Source organism: Gigantopelta aegis, chromosome 3 (assembly GCF_016097555.1).
Source record: "Gigantopelta aegis isolate Gae_Host chromosome 3, Gae_host_genome, whole genome shotgun sequence".
Taxonomy (NCBI): domain Eukaryota; kingdom Metazoa; phylum Mollusca; class Gastropoda; order Neomphalida; family Peltospiridae; genus Gigantopelta; species Gigantopelta aegis.
This window is the reverse complement of record NC_054701.1, coordinates 81,723,977-81,739,015: the sequence shown is the minus strand read 5'-3', so window position 1 is coordinate 81,739,015 and position 15,039 is coordinate 81,723,977. Positions and strand designations below refer to the sequence as shown.

Sequence of the window (15,039 nt, the reverse complement as noted above, 5' to 3'; positions counted from 1 at the left end):
ATGTAAATAAATATTGGGAAGGGGGGTAAGGAGGCTTTTTTTTCACAATTTTATTTTATTTTATTTAACCCAAGTTTACATAAAGAAAGATTTGCAGTAGACTCATCAGATGCTCTCCAGTGTAATCATTTCTTGAAAAGCTCTATGAGTCGTTTTTTTACTGATCTTAAAAACATTTTGGTACAGCATGAAAGATATGTTTGGACAGGGTTAGCTAGCTTTTGCACGGTGCTAGATAAATCTGTCTAGTACCCTGGGGCTAGACAATTTCTTCATACACCTGATGTCATAACTCATGGTTTTAAAAATTCTGTTTGCCATTTCATGTTGTATCATTGTTTTAAAACTATTTAAACAAATTAATATTTCCAACTTTATATTTATTGTTAAGTTGTTGCATTTTTATGTCGTTGCATTAAGTTGGACTATATTTTTCAGCGTATGATTAAATAAGTCTCATTGTTTGTCGGTGAAATGTTTACGAATCATTCTACAATAAACAAACCGTATGTAGCTTACAAAATTAACGTTTTGTTACTGTAATTAAATGGGCAAGAAAAAGAATCAATCACCGTTGTGAGGTATAGATAAGGCAATTCCAACCCTCGAGACAAAATGTTTTTGTAAGGGCCGAAATTTACAAAAAACATTTTGTCCCACGCATTGGAATTGCCTTATCAATACCTCACAACGATGATAGATTCTATTATTCTTTTTCTGATTTATGACTGGGAAAACTGTTATGGTCTTTTCCCATACGCTAGCTTTGGAACTGTATAAAGTTTATGGCTTTAAATGATTACTTTCAGTGCATGTGACCGATGTAATGTTCTATATTTTAAAGGTTCCTGGCCACACACAAAGGTGGACACGTAGCAGATGAAGAGGGAAGCATCACTCAGAGGTGGAAGTGGCCATATGGAAATATCAAAATTACAAACCCGGTCTCATTTCAGGTTAGTTTTTATCGGGAATATCTGGTTACTGTCTTAAGATATTGGCTTTATCCTGTGATGGTTAGAATGACGAATGCAGAAAGGCTCTGCCGAGCTGTATTCACCATTCGACCTGAGCAGGATAAAGCTGATATCTTAAGACAGTAACCAGTTATTTCTTTTATCCTGCAATCCTACAGGAATATTCGGAAAATCATTATTTATTCTAGTTTTGTGTACGCAAATCGAGTATTGTCAACTTAGCAAGGCTTTTGCCGTATGACGTCATACAAGATGCATGACGTCATTATTTGTAAGATGCTAGCTACATTCTGTCACATTAAAAAAGCATTTCTAAACTCTTAATTCATAAATAAATATACAAGTTTTGTATTGTTATCGCAAAACTAACAGTTATTTGTATTTACTGTACTTCAACAAATGATTTAAAGAGTATGTTTACTAAAAATTACTCTGAAATACTTGAGTCGAGTCAGGCTTATGTCATGTGACCTATATTTTTGGTCAGTGACCAAAAATATAAAGATTTATCTAGTCATCATATCTTTCCAATGTATACAGTGATTTCCATTAAACGAAGACAGAAAGAAATGTTTTATTTAAACAATGCATTCAACACTCTTTTATGTTATACCAATTGTGGGGCACTGGTTGTTATGAGAAATGACATCAGGTGCTAGATACTATAACGTAGCGCTAACATCGATAAGGTCTTCTGTTCTCTGTACACTGAGATGTAGGCAAAAGATTCTGGTAAAATACCGTAACTAATCAGGTGCATGCTTTACCACTGGGGTATGTCCTGCTCATTTTCAGCAAAGATTAAAGTAAATAAGGAAAACAAATTTAATAGATTGGTAAAATAAAATAAAATGTAACTGTTCTTGCAGATCAACAGCTCGCTGGTGTTTCGGTGCATGACTCAGTCTCAGATGGTTGTTTCGTTCAGCTGTAAGCGAGAAACCTGCAAGTTTGTTGTGGGACCCGTGGCTGGTGCTGTTGAACCCAAATATGGAGATGAAAATGTAAGTCTTATTTCTGCATAAATACTTGATTAATTATATTAGTATTTTAAAATGTGATGATCTTTGAGTGAATTATTGTAAGATGACCAACCTCGGTGGTGTCGTGGCAGGCCATCGGTCTACAGGCTGGTAGGTACTGGGTTCGGATCCCAGTCGAAGCATGGGATTTTTAATCGAGATACCGACTCCAAAGCCTGAGTGAGTGCTCCGCAAGGCTCAATGGGTAGGTGTAAACCACTTGCACCGACCAGTGATCCATAACTGGTTCAACAAAGGCCATGGTTGTGCTATCCTGCCTGTGGGAAGCGCAAATAAAAGATCCCTTGCTGCCTGTCGTAAAAAGAGTAGCCTATGTAGCGACAGCGGGTTTCCTCTAAAAACAGTGTCAGAATGACCATATGTTTGACGTCCAATAGCCGATGATAAGATAAAAAATCAATGTGCTCTAGCGGCGTCGTTAAATAAAACAAACTTTACTTTTTATTGTAAGATGGTATGTGGAATTGATTAATTGTTGTTCATGTATATAAAGTAAAATAGCTGAATATGATGGCACAACTTAAAAACAATGTCGTATTTTTCTGTATAACAGGACATTTTCTGCTGTTAATATGTCACTGTTACTTAAATATAATAGTGTCATCAGGAATTATCACATGGGGATGAATGGCAAGTAAAATAATTTCAATATTCATAGAATAAAATTAAATAATTAGCTTAAAAACCTTTAGGGAAATTCATCAAGTATTGACATTTTATTTTTCTTCAACATGGTACATTGTTATACTATCTTGACAGCTCAAAGGAGGTTAGATGACACCCTATAGCCACCATATTTTTGTGCTAGGGTGTCGTTAAACTTTCATTCATTTATTCATTCACTTAAATAAGTTTTGAAATACAAAACATATTTTTTTATTAACTTATTTATTCTTTTTCTTCCAGGAACAACTCCTGACAGCATTTACGTTTTCTTCCCTAGCTGCCAAAGAACTTTTGAATTTGTTTAGTCCTAAAACAAAGTCGAAGTCCAAATCAAAGAAGAAGGTAACAACTTGTTTCTCTTCATTCCAGTCTGTTTATAAGTGGTTTGCTTTCAAACACATGCTATTAGAAAGTGCTACAAAATATATTTAGATGTAGAATTCTCCCCATCTTAACATGTTTTATTTCTCTTGAAGTCCATACTGTTTTCTCAGTCCAGACAGCAACTCGTTTGACACCTGTCCTCTTCTCTTCAGTTATATACAGGAAAAGTTGTTATTACATGGCGTTCCTCAGTTTAATAACTATCACTTTATAGTTCTTCATATTTTTTAAATTTTAGAATGTTCATTTATGATTTTACTATGGTTGTATTCCCACTGATAAACGTGTGCAATAAATCTGTATAATCACATGCTAGTTAACCCACTCCCCCCACCTCTCACCGAACCAAGCTTTCTTATCATGTTGGGGTGTAGTACAAAGCAGTTACCACATACACATACTCATAGTATGCATGGTTCATGCAGTAATGTTAACTCAGTTGGTAAGGATCTTTATGGCCATAAGGTTAGCATTGTGGATTGTCAAAAGCAATGTAAATCAGTGCTGTAGTTTCAAATATTATACACTCAATGTTTTTATTATGTGACATTGTGTGTTGTTGCTATTTACTACGGTACTCTGACTCTGTGTTGTGTCTACAGCTTGACCGGTACAAGGGTCAGTTGGCCGAGCTACAGAAGATGTACGAGTACCGTTTTTATTATGTGTGTTGTTGTGTCTACAGCTTGACCAGTACAAGGGTCAGTTGGCCGAGCTACAGAAGATGTACGAGTACCATTTTTATTATGTGTGTTGTTGTGTCTACAGCTTGACCGGTACAAGGGTCAGTTGGCCGAGCTACAGAAAATGTACGAGTACCATTTTTATTATGTGTGTTGTTGTGTCTACAGCTTGACCAGTACAAGGGTCAGTTGGCCGAGCTACAGAAGATGTACGAGTACCGTTTTTATTATGTGTGTTGTTGTGTTTACAGCTTGACCGGTACAAGGGTCAGTTGGCCGAGCTTCAGAAGATGTACGAGTACCAGGAGAAAGCTCTGTATGACACAGATGCCGACAAGGATCTCGCTCGACTACAGAGAAAAGCCAGGTTTGTTATTTTATTTCATTTTATTTCATTTTTCCTTTTTCTTTTTTTTATATATTTTTTTTTTTCTTTTTTTTTTTTGCAGAATTATTAAAGGTTTGACATCCAATAGCCTTTAGTTAGTAATCAATGTGCTCTATTGGTGTTGTTCAACACAAATAATTACTTTTTTAACCTCCACATCCCAGTCCTTGTCTCTCCAACCATGATATTTTCACAAATAAACAAATGACAGTATATATATATAATTAATTTTTAAGTAACCTTTTTTTTCCATGACTGGTGCTGCATGTTGTAGATACATGTATTCACTTGTTTCACTTAAAACAATGACAGCACTTTTTTCATTCAGAAATCTGGTGGATGATTGGATGGAACACTATCGTATAACAGTTGGCTTGAGTTCTCCAAGTCTGAACATGATGTCAGATTCTCCAAGAATGAGGGTTCGATACTCACAGTCCGCTAAACTCTCGGATGATAAATTCAACCGCCAGGCCTCTCTTGGTATTTCCAGCGCCGAAGAGACCAAAACAAGAGCTCTGCGGGCACCTTCAGCTCCTGCAGGTATTGTCAACAAATTAAAACAAATACAAATATGTCAGGTCAGGTCAGGTCAGGTCAGGTCGTAGGGCTTAACATGCACATTCAGAGCAAGCTGTTGTAGTGCACGCCTGTCATGGGTGCAGGTGTCAACCCATGCTGATGCATCCATCCAGGACAGGAAAGGGTATGGGGTGGGTGGCAGGAGTAGACATATGTAGCTAAATTTTCTTTACAGCCTATAACCTGACCTCTGGCCTGTGACATTTACCTACTCCTCGATATCAGTGGACTAGTCCGAACACCCTACAGCTGATTGACTAGAATGTTCCACAATACCCAAAGTAACCTCTTCCAGTCACTTGATATCAACTTTCTTTAACTTTTCTGCATTTTATTAGGAAATTATTAATAAATTTAAATATCTGTGTTTATAAAAGTTTATATTCAGGGTTATAGGTTCAAATTAAATAGATTGTGTTAAAGAAGCAAATAATTTGGATAGATTTTGAGTTTGCTTAAAGCTTGTTGACTGTTAGTTTAATAATTATGGTATATATATATAAAAATATTGTTTATACATTTACCTGTGGCGTTGTTCTGTTATTAAGACTTCTATGCAGTGAATCCAAATACATATAATTTTCTACATCAATGCACATGTTTTATTCGTGCAGATCCAGGGAAACGTGCTAAGACACGTTCTGCTCGCCAGAGGGAGTCTCCATCTCGACGCAGTATGACAGCCTCTGTCAAGTTTGACCACTCGGCCGACACGGTCACTGCAGGGGGTGAGGCTGACCCTCACACGCCCACCACCCCTTCAGCCGGCGCCATCATGAACCGATTAGTGGAGTATGTCCATTTCAAGAGTTCATTTCCAAAACACAATACATGTATATCCATTAACGTAATTTTGAGAAAAACACGATTTTAATGCAACATAACATAGCATACATGTATATCACACAAAGTTTCAGTTTTAAGATCCTGTTCAATGGATATAGGTCGTGTTTTAAGGGAAACTCTATCGTCGTGTTGCTGAGTTGTACTAACACAGGGGCGTACCCTCCGGGGGGATGGGGGCAGTTGTCCCCCCTGGGAATCTCACTTTTGTTTCTTCTTTTTTTTTACTTCAGAAAATAGCATACACATCTCAGGGTTTAATTTGTATGGTGTTTCATTTGTTTATAAAAAGTAGTGCTCCACCTCCCCCCCCCCCCCCCCCCCCCAGGATTTTGATTAGGATGTAGCCCTTCTAACATCGGTATACCGTAACTGTTAACTCCACCATTTGGAAATTGATGTACATAAATTATAGCTTTTTGAAATGATCTCTTCATTTATTTACAACTGGTTTGATTGATCCATCTCGGTGGACATCCATTTCAGGGGCCTAGCTGGGGATTTTCAGGTGGTATGCAGACTTTTTCGTTGATGGAATAAAACACATACACATACACGCATACAGGCATTTACATCATATATTTTAATTTTAAAATTATATTTGTAATCTCAGGTGGTACGCAGCTGCATACCTGTGTATATGGAAGGTAGGCCCCTGCATTTGCTTTGTCCAGCAAGTACAACAAATAGATATTGTCTCTCAAATATTTTGGTCTGTAAAACATTTAATTCACCTATTATTTTACTTTGTACTTAGTTAATTTTAGATAATTTACTTTCACAAAATAAAGTAGGTAACGTTAAGAACTAAAATAGTTTTATGTCTTTGGTATAGTGTTACACTATTAGTGTAGCCATTGTCCCATGGCTTGTTTATCAAAGTACATGGTATGTGCTGTTCTGTCTATGGGAAAGTAGCTAACAAATATCTCTTACTACTAATGAAAAAATGTAGCGGGTTTCCTCTCTAAGTCTATAAAATGACCTAATGTTTGACATCCAATAGCCGATGATAAATAAATTGATATACTTTAGTGGTGTCTTTAAACAAAACAAATTTTAACTTTTTTTTGGTATAGTGTTGACAATAAATATACTGATTTAATTGGGAGGGGGTGTTTGTTTTTTAAATTTCTTTTCGGGGAGAGGTGTTTTAGTGTTTTTTGTAATTTATGTTTTGTAACTGCAGATTGACTTATGACCATGGAAAACATGAAATAAAACAATAAATCAATAAATGTTAATTATTTATATTTAATATTCTCTATTTTTGTTTTATTTTATATTTCCAGAGCTGCTACAAAATCTAATTCCACGAGAAGTCACAGCAAGAGTCCTACTCGTCAGGCCACGTTTACGTCATCGCCGCCCGAACGTGTTCTGTCAAACATCGGTGCATGCCCCAGTGCAATCCGACAGATGCTGCTGGGACATGACAAACCTCAGTGTCACTGCAGTCGCCACGTGGTCACCTACATCACTGACGTCGAATTTGATGAGTTTATGCAGAAACACGCATTAGAGGGACAACTTCAGATTGTTGCCGTTGTTTCATCTCTGTAAGAGTTTTTCAAAGGGACTATATATTCAGCTTATAGCCATTATAATATATTTTTTTGCCAATATTGCCTTATTACAGTTATTTTGGGCTGAATTTAGCTGGATTTAGTCTGAATTATTAGTGGTTTTCTTCTTCAGCGTTCAATTGGTTGTATTATATCCTTTGTCCCGTGAGAGTCGCATAAAGGGCTGTCAGACGCAGATCTTTTGCAGAGCCCCACAGCTTGGCATCCATCATAGTACTCACAGGCCAGATTTGTTGCCTCTCTCTGTTATAGAGTGGACAGGACTGCAGGAAGTGTTGTGGTGTTTGGTCATCTTTTCCACAATCACAGAGAGCCGAGGACTGAATACCAATCTTTTAAAGATGTTCTTTCAGTTCGCAGTAACCTGTCCTGTTTGACATCCAGTAGCTAATGAATAAGAAACTTTTTCAATTATAAAATGTCAATACATTTACATATTTCGAATACGAATATATTATGTATCTTTGATACCTTTGCTTCTAATTGAATAAAAAGAAGAATATCCTATGTGATGACTGCTGATTAACAATGTGCTCAGGTGTTGTTAAACTGAACCTTTATTTCTTTTCAGATTTTCTGAGCTTCCAAATAACAATGTGCTGAGGTATTGTTAAACTTTACATTCCTTTCTTTCCAGCATTCCGAAGGTCTTCCGTGCCAGTGTGCTGAGGTGCTGTTAAACTTTACATTCCTTTCATTCCAGCTTTCCGAAGGTCCTCCTTAACAATGTGCTGAGGTGTTGTTAAACTTTACATTCCTTTCATTCCAGCTTTCCGAAGGTCCTCCATGCCAATGTACTGAGGTGTTGTTAAACTTTACATTCCTTTCATTCCAGCTTTCCGAAGGTCCTCCATAACAATGTGCTGAGGTGTTGTTAAACTTTACATTCCTTTCATTCCAGCTTTCCGAAGGTCCTCCATAACAATGTGCTGAGGTGTTGTTAAACTTTACATTCCTTTCATTCCAGCTTTCCGAAGGTCCTCCATAACAATGTGCTGAGGTGTTGTTAAACTTTACATTCCTTTCATTCCAGCTTTCCGAAGGTCCTCCATGCCAATGTGCTGAGATGTTGTTAAACTTTACATTCCTTTCATTCCAGCTTTCCGAAGGTCCTCCATAACAATGTGCTGAGGTGTTGTTAAACTTTACATTCCTTTCATTCCAGCTTTCCGAAGGTCCTCAGTGCTGAAGACATGCTGGACGAGCTGTATGTGAAGATGAACCGAAACCGGACGAGACCGTGTCTGCAGTGTCGCACCGACATGTACCGGATACTGAAGTACGACATCAACAGTGCTGCGGACAACACCAACCACACACAGCCGCTACTGCTTACCAGGCACAACGTCGTACCCGGCATGTTCCTCGTAAGTCTGGAATAGTTTAGTCAGTTGTTAATATTATAAAGTCCAAGGGTCTAAATTGGCTGACATTTCTGCTGGATATTTGGTCAGGCAAGCTAGAAATTCTGCCAAACGAAACATGATAAACTCAAACTAATGCGAGAATATAAACGTAAAATAATTTCTGGTCCAATGGGACAACCAGTGCTAGATTTATAATGGGGCAGTTGCCCCGGACACCCCTGCCAGAGGGCCCGTCCTCCCTGCCAGAGGGCCCCCCCCTGCCAGAGAGCCACGTCCTCCCTGCCTAAGGACTTCCTTTATTAAAAAAATGTAATAATTATAAAATTAGTTCATTTTTGTATTTGACATGTAATTTAATTTCTATGTTGAGGGGCCCCCGAACCTGAAGTGCCTCGGGCCTCCAGAGGTCTGAATCTGGCCTTGAAGACAACAGGTAAAACAGTCTTCGGGCCCCAAACTGGAGGAGACTCTTTTTTTTTTTTTATATCTGTCCCTCTTATAGTTTTCCAAACCGTTTTTTTTTTGCAATGCCTCAAGATATTGAGCTAACATTTTGTGTATAGCTTACAGTTACAGATCAAGTTGGTTTATTTTTGATAGAGTTATGTCCCTTGAACTTTTGAGATTTGTAGGGGAAATGTAGCTTACTTCTTCAGCAGTACTCTCAGAATGCTTGTTGTCTTAAGTCCTTGATTTAGTAAGTCTTTAATACATGAATTAGTAAGCTGATATTTTATTATTTTTTTAATATTGTTAAGTCTTTGGTGTTGTATATGTCAAGTCTTGAACATTTTAGTAAGGTGCCATTCAATAAAATTGTTTTATGTAGCCGAAAATTTGGCATTTTGTTTATACTGCTCTCCATCCCTCCATCCATGTCACATTTTGTAATGTTAAAACCATTCTTACCACTCTAAAATTATGAAGAACCGTGCAGATTGTAGATTTTTTCAGAGAGGAGATGCAACCTTTAAAAAGGACACCTACAATATTCAAAAGTACACTAACATACATTGTATTTGGCAATACTCCCCCAAAACACTAAAGCCTAGATCACATTATATGATGCGACTCAACTGGATGGTCGTGTTGTGTCGTGAGCCATCAGGCTGAATAAAAATCTGTCTCAAATGACAGGACCGGCTTCAGTGGCGTCGTGGTTAGGCCATCAGTCTACAGGCTGGTAGGTACTGGGTTCAGATCCCAGTCGAGGCATGGGATTTTTAATCCAGATACAGACTCCAAACCCTGAGTAAATGCTCCACAAGGCTCAATGGGTAGGTGTAAACCACATGCATGACCAGTGATCCATACCTGGTTCAACAAAGGCCATGGTTTATCCTGCCTGTGGGAAGCTCAAATAAAAGATCCCTTGCTGCCTGTCATAAACGAAGCCAATGTGGCGACAACGAGTTTCCTCTAAAAAACAGTGTTAGAATGACCATATGTTTGACGTCCAATAGCTGATGATAAGATAAAAAATCAGTGTGCTCTAGTGGCGTTGTTAAATAAAACAAACTTTACAAACAACAGGTTTTTCAATACTCGTACTCGTACTCATAAAGTCTACTAACGTGCCTCTATCCAATTAAGGTTCAGGCATGTCTCTCCCACACCCAATCTCTGGCATGGCCAGTGGTCGAGTGTGGGACATGCATACTACATGATGCAACTCATATAATGTCATCTAAGCTTAAGCCGACAAAGATATATGTTTCCCCACTGAACATAAAGAAATTAATTGTATTCATGTGATACACACTGAATTTTGTGGGGCACTTCAAAATTGTAGTGGTGTGCACACACCCAACACCTCTCCTGGATCCACACCTGGTAAGTCTTTAATATAGTAGTAGTAAGTCCTTGATGTTTTTATTAAGACTTTGAAATTAAAGGGACATACTCTAGTTTTTAAACACTAAGGCATATTTTTCACTATTAGAGCCGTTTATGATAACTGAAATCAAACTTTACTTATATTTTATTGTTTAGATTATTTATTTCCATACAACCGAAGTTTCTCTGGTCATTCTGGTGTTTCTAATACCACAAAACGCGTTTTATTTTTTTTAAACGCACGTGCATGTCTGAGAAATAACAGTTATGCAGTTGAGTGTTAGTCTATTTTTAATGGCATTTGACCATTTCAACATCACAGAGTCTTGTTTCACTCTCTTGTAACATTATCCAAATGTATTACAAGGTTGTTGATTAACTAAACGTAGTGTTAATTTTCATGGGCTGAAACTAGGGTCTGTCCCTTTAAGAACTTTTTCATAGTTTATTAAGTCTTTAATTTTTAAGTACTTTATTTTTTGTGCATACATGGGTTTGTTAATTTTCAAAACTAACTGTAAATGTGACATGGAAATGAAAGATTCACTGTTAATTTCAAATCTACTGTGATGGCAGAACTAACTGTGAATGTGACATGGCAATGAAATGGTTCACTGTTAATTTCAGATCTACTGTGATGGCAGAACTAACTGTAAATGTGACATGGAAATGAAATGGTTCACTGCTAATTTCAGATCTACTGTGATGGCAGAACTAACTGTAAATGTGACATGGAAATGAAATGGTTCACTGTTAATTTCAGATCTACTGTGATGGCAGAACTAACTGTAAATGTGACATGGCAATGAAATGATTCACTGTTAATTTCAGATCTACTGTGATGGCAGAACTAACTGTAAATGTGACATGGCAATGAAAGGTTCACTGCTAATTTCAGATCTACTGTGATGGCAGAACTAACTGTAAATGTGACATGGAAATGAAATGGTTCACTGTTAATTTCAGATCTACTGTGATGGCAGAACTAACTGTAAATGTGACATGGCAATGAAAGGTTCACTGCTAATTTCAGATCTTCTGTGATGGCAGAACTAACTGTAAATGTGACATGGAAATGAAATGGTTCACTGTTAATTTCAGATCTACTGTTATGGCAGAACTAACTGTAAATGTGACATGGAAATGAAATGGTTCACTGTTAATTTCAGATCTACTGTGATGGCAGAACTAACTGTAAATGTGACATGGAAATGAAATGGTTCACTGTTAATTTCAGATCTACTGTGATGGCAGAACTAACTGTAAATGTGACATGGCAATGAATGGTTCACTGTTAATTTCAGATCTACTGTGATGGCAGAACTAACTGTAAATGTGACATGGCAATGAAAGGTTCACTGTTAATTTCAGATCTACTGTGATGGCAGAACTAACTGTAAATGTGATATGGGAATGAAATGGTTCACTGTTAATTTCAGATCTACTGTGATGGCAGACTGTTATTCTGTGATCACATCTTCAACGGTTATGGCAATACAAAGAAGGATTTCAAAAAACAGATCATGAACTCAAGAAAAGATTTTCAACAAGGCTTTAGTCTTCCCAAAGACTTCAAATTCAGGTATTTGTAAAACCTTTCTTGAAACAAAACTACTGGTGTCTAATAACCTAAGACACATGACATGTATCTGAAACTCTGTTCTGGTGTAGAGAACGTGTTCCTAAACATTTCGAAGTGGCAAGAACATGTTCCCATTCTCCAATCCCACACTACCTCGCCTGGTGGTATGATGAGAACATGTTCCTGTTCTCAAATCCCACACTAACCTTGCCTGGTGGTGTGATGAGAACATGTTCCCGTTCTCAAATCCCACACTAACCTCTCCTGGTGGTGTGATGAGAACATGTCCCCATACTCAAATCCGACACTAACCTCGCCTGGTGGTGTGATGAGAACATGTCCCCATACTCAAATCCCACACTAACCTCTCCTGGTGGTGTGATGAGAACATGTCCCCATACTCAAATCCCACACTAACCTCGCCTGGTGGTGTGATGAGAACATGTCCCCATACTCAAATCCCACACTAACCTCGCCTGGTGGTGTGATGAGAACATGTCCCCATACTCAAATCCCACACTAACCTCGCCTGGTGGTGTGATGAGAACATGTCCCCATACTCAAATCCCACACTAACCTCGACTGGTGGTGTGATGAGAACATGTTCCCATTCTCAAATCCCACACTAACCTCGCCTGGTGGTGTGATGAGAACATGTCCCCATTCTCAAATCCCACACTAACCTCGCCTGGTGGTGTGATGAGAACATGTCCCCGTTCTCAAATCCCACACTAACCTCGCCTGGTGGTGTGATGAGAACATGTTCCCGTTCTCAAATCCCACACTAACCTCGCCTGGTGGTGTGATGAGAACATGTCCCCATTCTCAAATCCCTCACTAACCTCGCCTGGTGGTGTGATGAGAACATGTTCCCGTTCTCAAATCCCACACTAACCTCGCCTGGTGGTGTGATGAGAATGCATTCTCAATTATTTGCTGATGCAGTTTCAAATACATGGATCAAAAGTACTTCCATTCAAACTTTGATGTGTGTATGTTGAACACAATTTATTTTATTTTATATATAACTCCTTAAATTCCACTAAATACTTTAGCCATTTTTACAACAAACCAACTATTTTTTAAATTGGTCTAGAATGCACCAAACCATTATTGACAGAAGGAACATTGTTGTTTAGGTAGGAATTGTATTTGATTGGCTGATTGGGGCATGATCTAATTCAGTCAGTGTGGGATGCTCACCTATATGTGCTTTCCTTGTAGGATCTCTGATTGTTTTTTCCCCATCCCAACCAGTGTCACATAACTGGTATATCAAAGGTTGTGGTATGTGCTTTCCTGTCTGTGGGATGGTGCATATAAAAGATCCCGTTATTAATTTGAAAAAATTAGCAGGTTTCCTCTCTAGGACTTAAGGGGTGGGATGCTGCTCAGTGGTAAAGCACTCGTTTGATGTGCGGTCAGTCTAGGTTCAATCCCTGCCAGTGGGTCCATTGGGCTATTTTTTTTCCAGCCAGTGCACCACAACTGATATATCAAAGGCTGTGGTATGTGCTATCATGTCTGTGGGATGGTGCATATAAAAGATCCCTTGGAAAAATGTAGCGGGTTTCCTCTGTAAGACAAAACAAAACAAACAAAAACAACTCTAGGACTCAATGTCGAAATTACCAAATGTTTGACATCCAACAGCCGATGATTAATAAATCAATGTGCTCTGGTGGTGTTGTTAAACAAAACAGTGTTTGTTGTTATCTGTACTAAGTTGCTGTTGCAAGACGATCTGCATTTTAAGAGCTGTTCAAGACCAAGTGTTCAAAATACTATAATGCAATGTTGTTTAAAATGAACTGAGGTGTCGTTAAACAAAAATGCTTTTCTGTTTCTGTACCATACTTATGGTAGTAAAATGAACTGAGGTGTCATTAAACAAAAATGTTTTTCCGTTTCTATACCGTAATTATGGTAGTAAAATGTACTGAGGTGTCGTTAAACAAATATGCTTTTCCATTTCTATACCGTACTTATGGTAGTAAAATGTACCGAGGTGTCATTAAACAAATATGCTTTTCCGTTTCTGTACCGTACTTATTGTAGTAAACCAAGTTACATGTTGTAGATTGTTTATTTTTTCAGCTTTAAGGAGGTTGAAGGACCCCAGTAAGATGTAACACTGTTGTAACAGTTTTAACTCTTTGTAATACCCATGGTATGCATGCTATATACATATTGGTACATGGAATCAATAACCAACTCTGTCAGTGAATGTGTTTTATGTGTTAACATACAGTCAAGGCAATTACACTAACATCATGATAACACACAGTCACGGCAATTACACTAACATCATGATAACAATAATACTTCTTTCTTTATATTGTAAATCTAGTTTATTTACATGTATATAATTTTATTGTTATAATTGGTTATTGGTATGTTCTCTGTTACATGTATAACAAATATATTATTATTTGTAAATTAGCATGTATGCATGTAAGCACAACAAAATATTGTGTATTTTAAAAGTATAAACACAACTATAGTGGATTTAGTTTAATAATTTTTAATCATAAAAATATTGTGTAATATATGTTTAATAGGGCATTGTACATGTATTTGATATGTAACATAATTATCTATGAGTACGAGCTCATTTATTTAAAAATAGCCACTCATATTATTTTTGAATGAGTTGTAACCAGTTTACTAATAGACCTCTTTCACATTCCACTGCGCATGTGCCCGTTGCGGGGAAACTTGAGGACGCAAACCGCGAACTCACGGGAGATCTCGTAAAAATAGACCTGTGGACAAGTTGGGGGGCATAGACAATGGGAGGCCACGCAATAGGAATGTGAATATCTCCATGATTAATTATTCTATCAGTAGGGAACCCGAACATTCTGTCGACATCCAACAAGACTTATTGGAGACATTTATGAATTGTTGCTTATCACGAAATAAAAAATATTTTGTTGTTAATGCCCGACAAACCATCGGTTTGGATTCGTACGCAATAAATATCGGATATGGGCTGAAATAATATTAATGTGTGCGCGCGTGTATGTATGCAGATATTTATTGTATTTAATATAATTTAAATATTTATAAAGCATTATACAGATAAATACATTCAGGATT

The 15,039-nt window shown here is 37.5% G+C and overlaps 1 protein-coding gene across 4 annotated transcripts in view; it reads left to right on the top strand.

Annotated features, from left to right (window-relative positions):
• Nucleotides 1-15,039, top strand: part of LOC121369160 — a 47,466-nt gene that overhangs the window by 18,958 nt on the left and 13,469 nt on the right. For 3 of the 4 annotated variants that reach the window (XR_005957571.1, XM_041494053.1, XM_041494054.1), the window contains exons 8-16: nucleotides 845-956; nucleotides 1,847-1,981; nucleotides 2,927-3,028; nucleotides 4,005-4,120; nucleotides 4,470-4,684; nucleotides 5,338-5,515; nucleotides 6,859-7,125; nucleotides 8,318-8,519; nucleotides 11,795-11,937. Coding sequence is in view for 3 of the 4 variants with exons in the window: in XM_041494053.1 (XP_041349987.1) it covers nucleotides 845-956; nucleotides 1,847-1,981; nucleotides 2,927-3,028; nucleotides 4,005-4,120; nucleotides 4,470-4,684; nucleotides 5,338-5,515; nucleotides 6,859-7,125; nucleotides 8,318-8,519; nucleotides 11,795-11,937 (1,470 nt within the window). In the remaining variant the exon portion in view is untranslated. Of the gene's footprint in view, nucleotides 1-844; nucleotides 957-1,846; nucleotides 1,982-2,926; nucleotides 3,029-4,004; nucleotides 4,121-4,469; nucleotides 4,685-5,337; nucleotides 5,516-6,858; nucleotides 7,126-8,317; nucleotides 8,520-11,794; nucleotides 11,938-14,034; nucleotides 14,108-15,039 lie in introns of those variants that run through there. The other variant, XM_041494055.1, reaches the window with a different exon arrangement.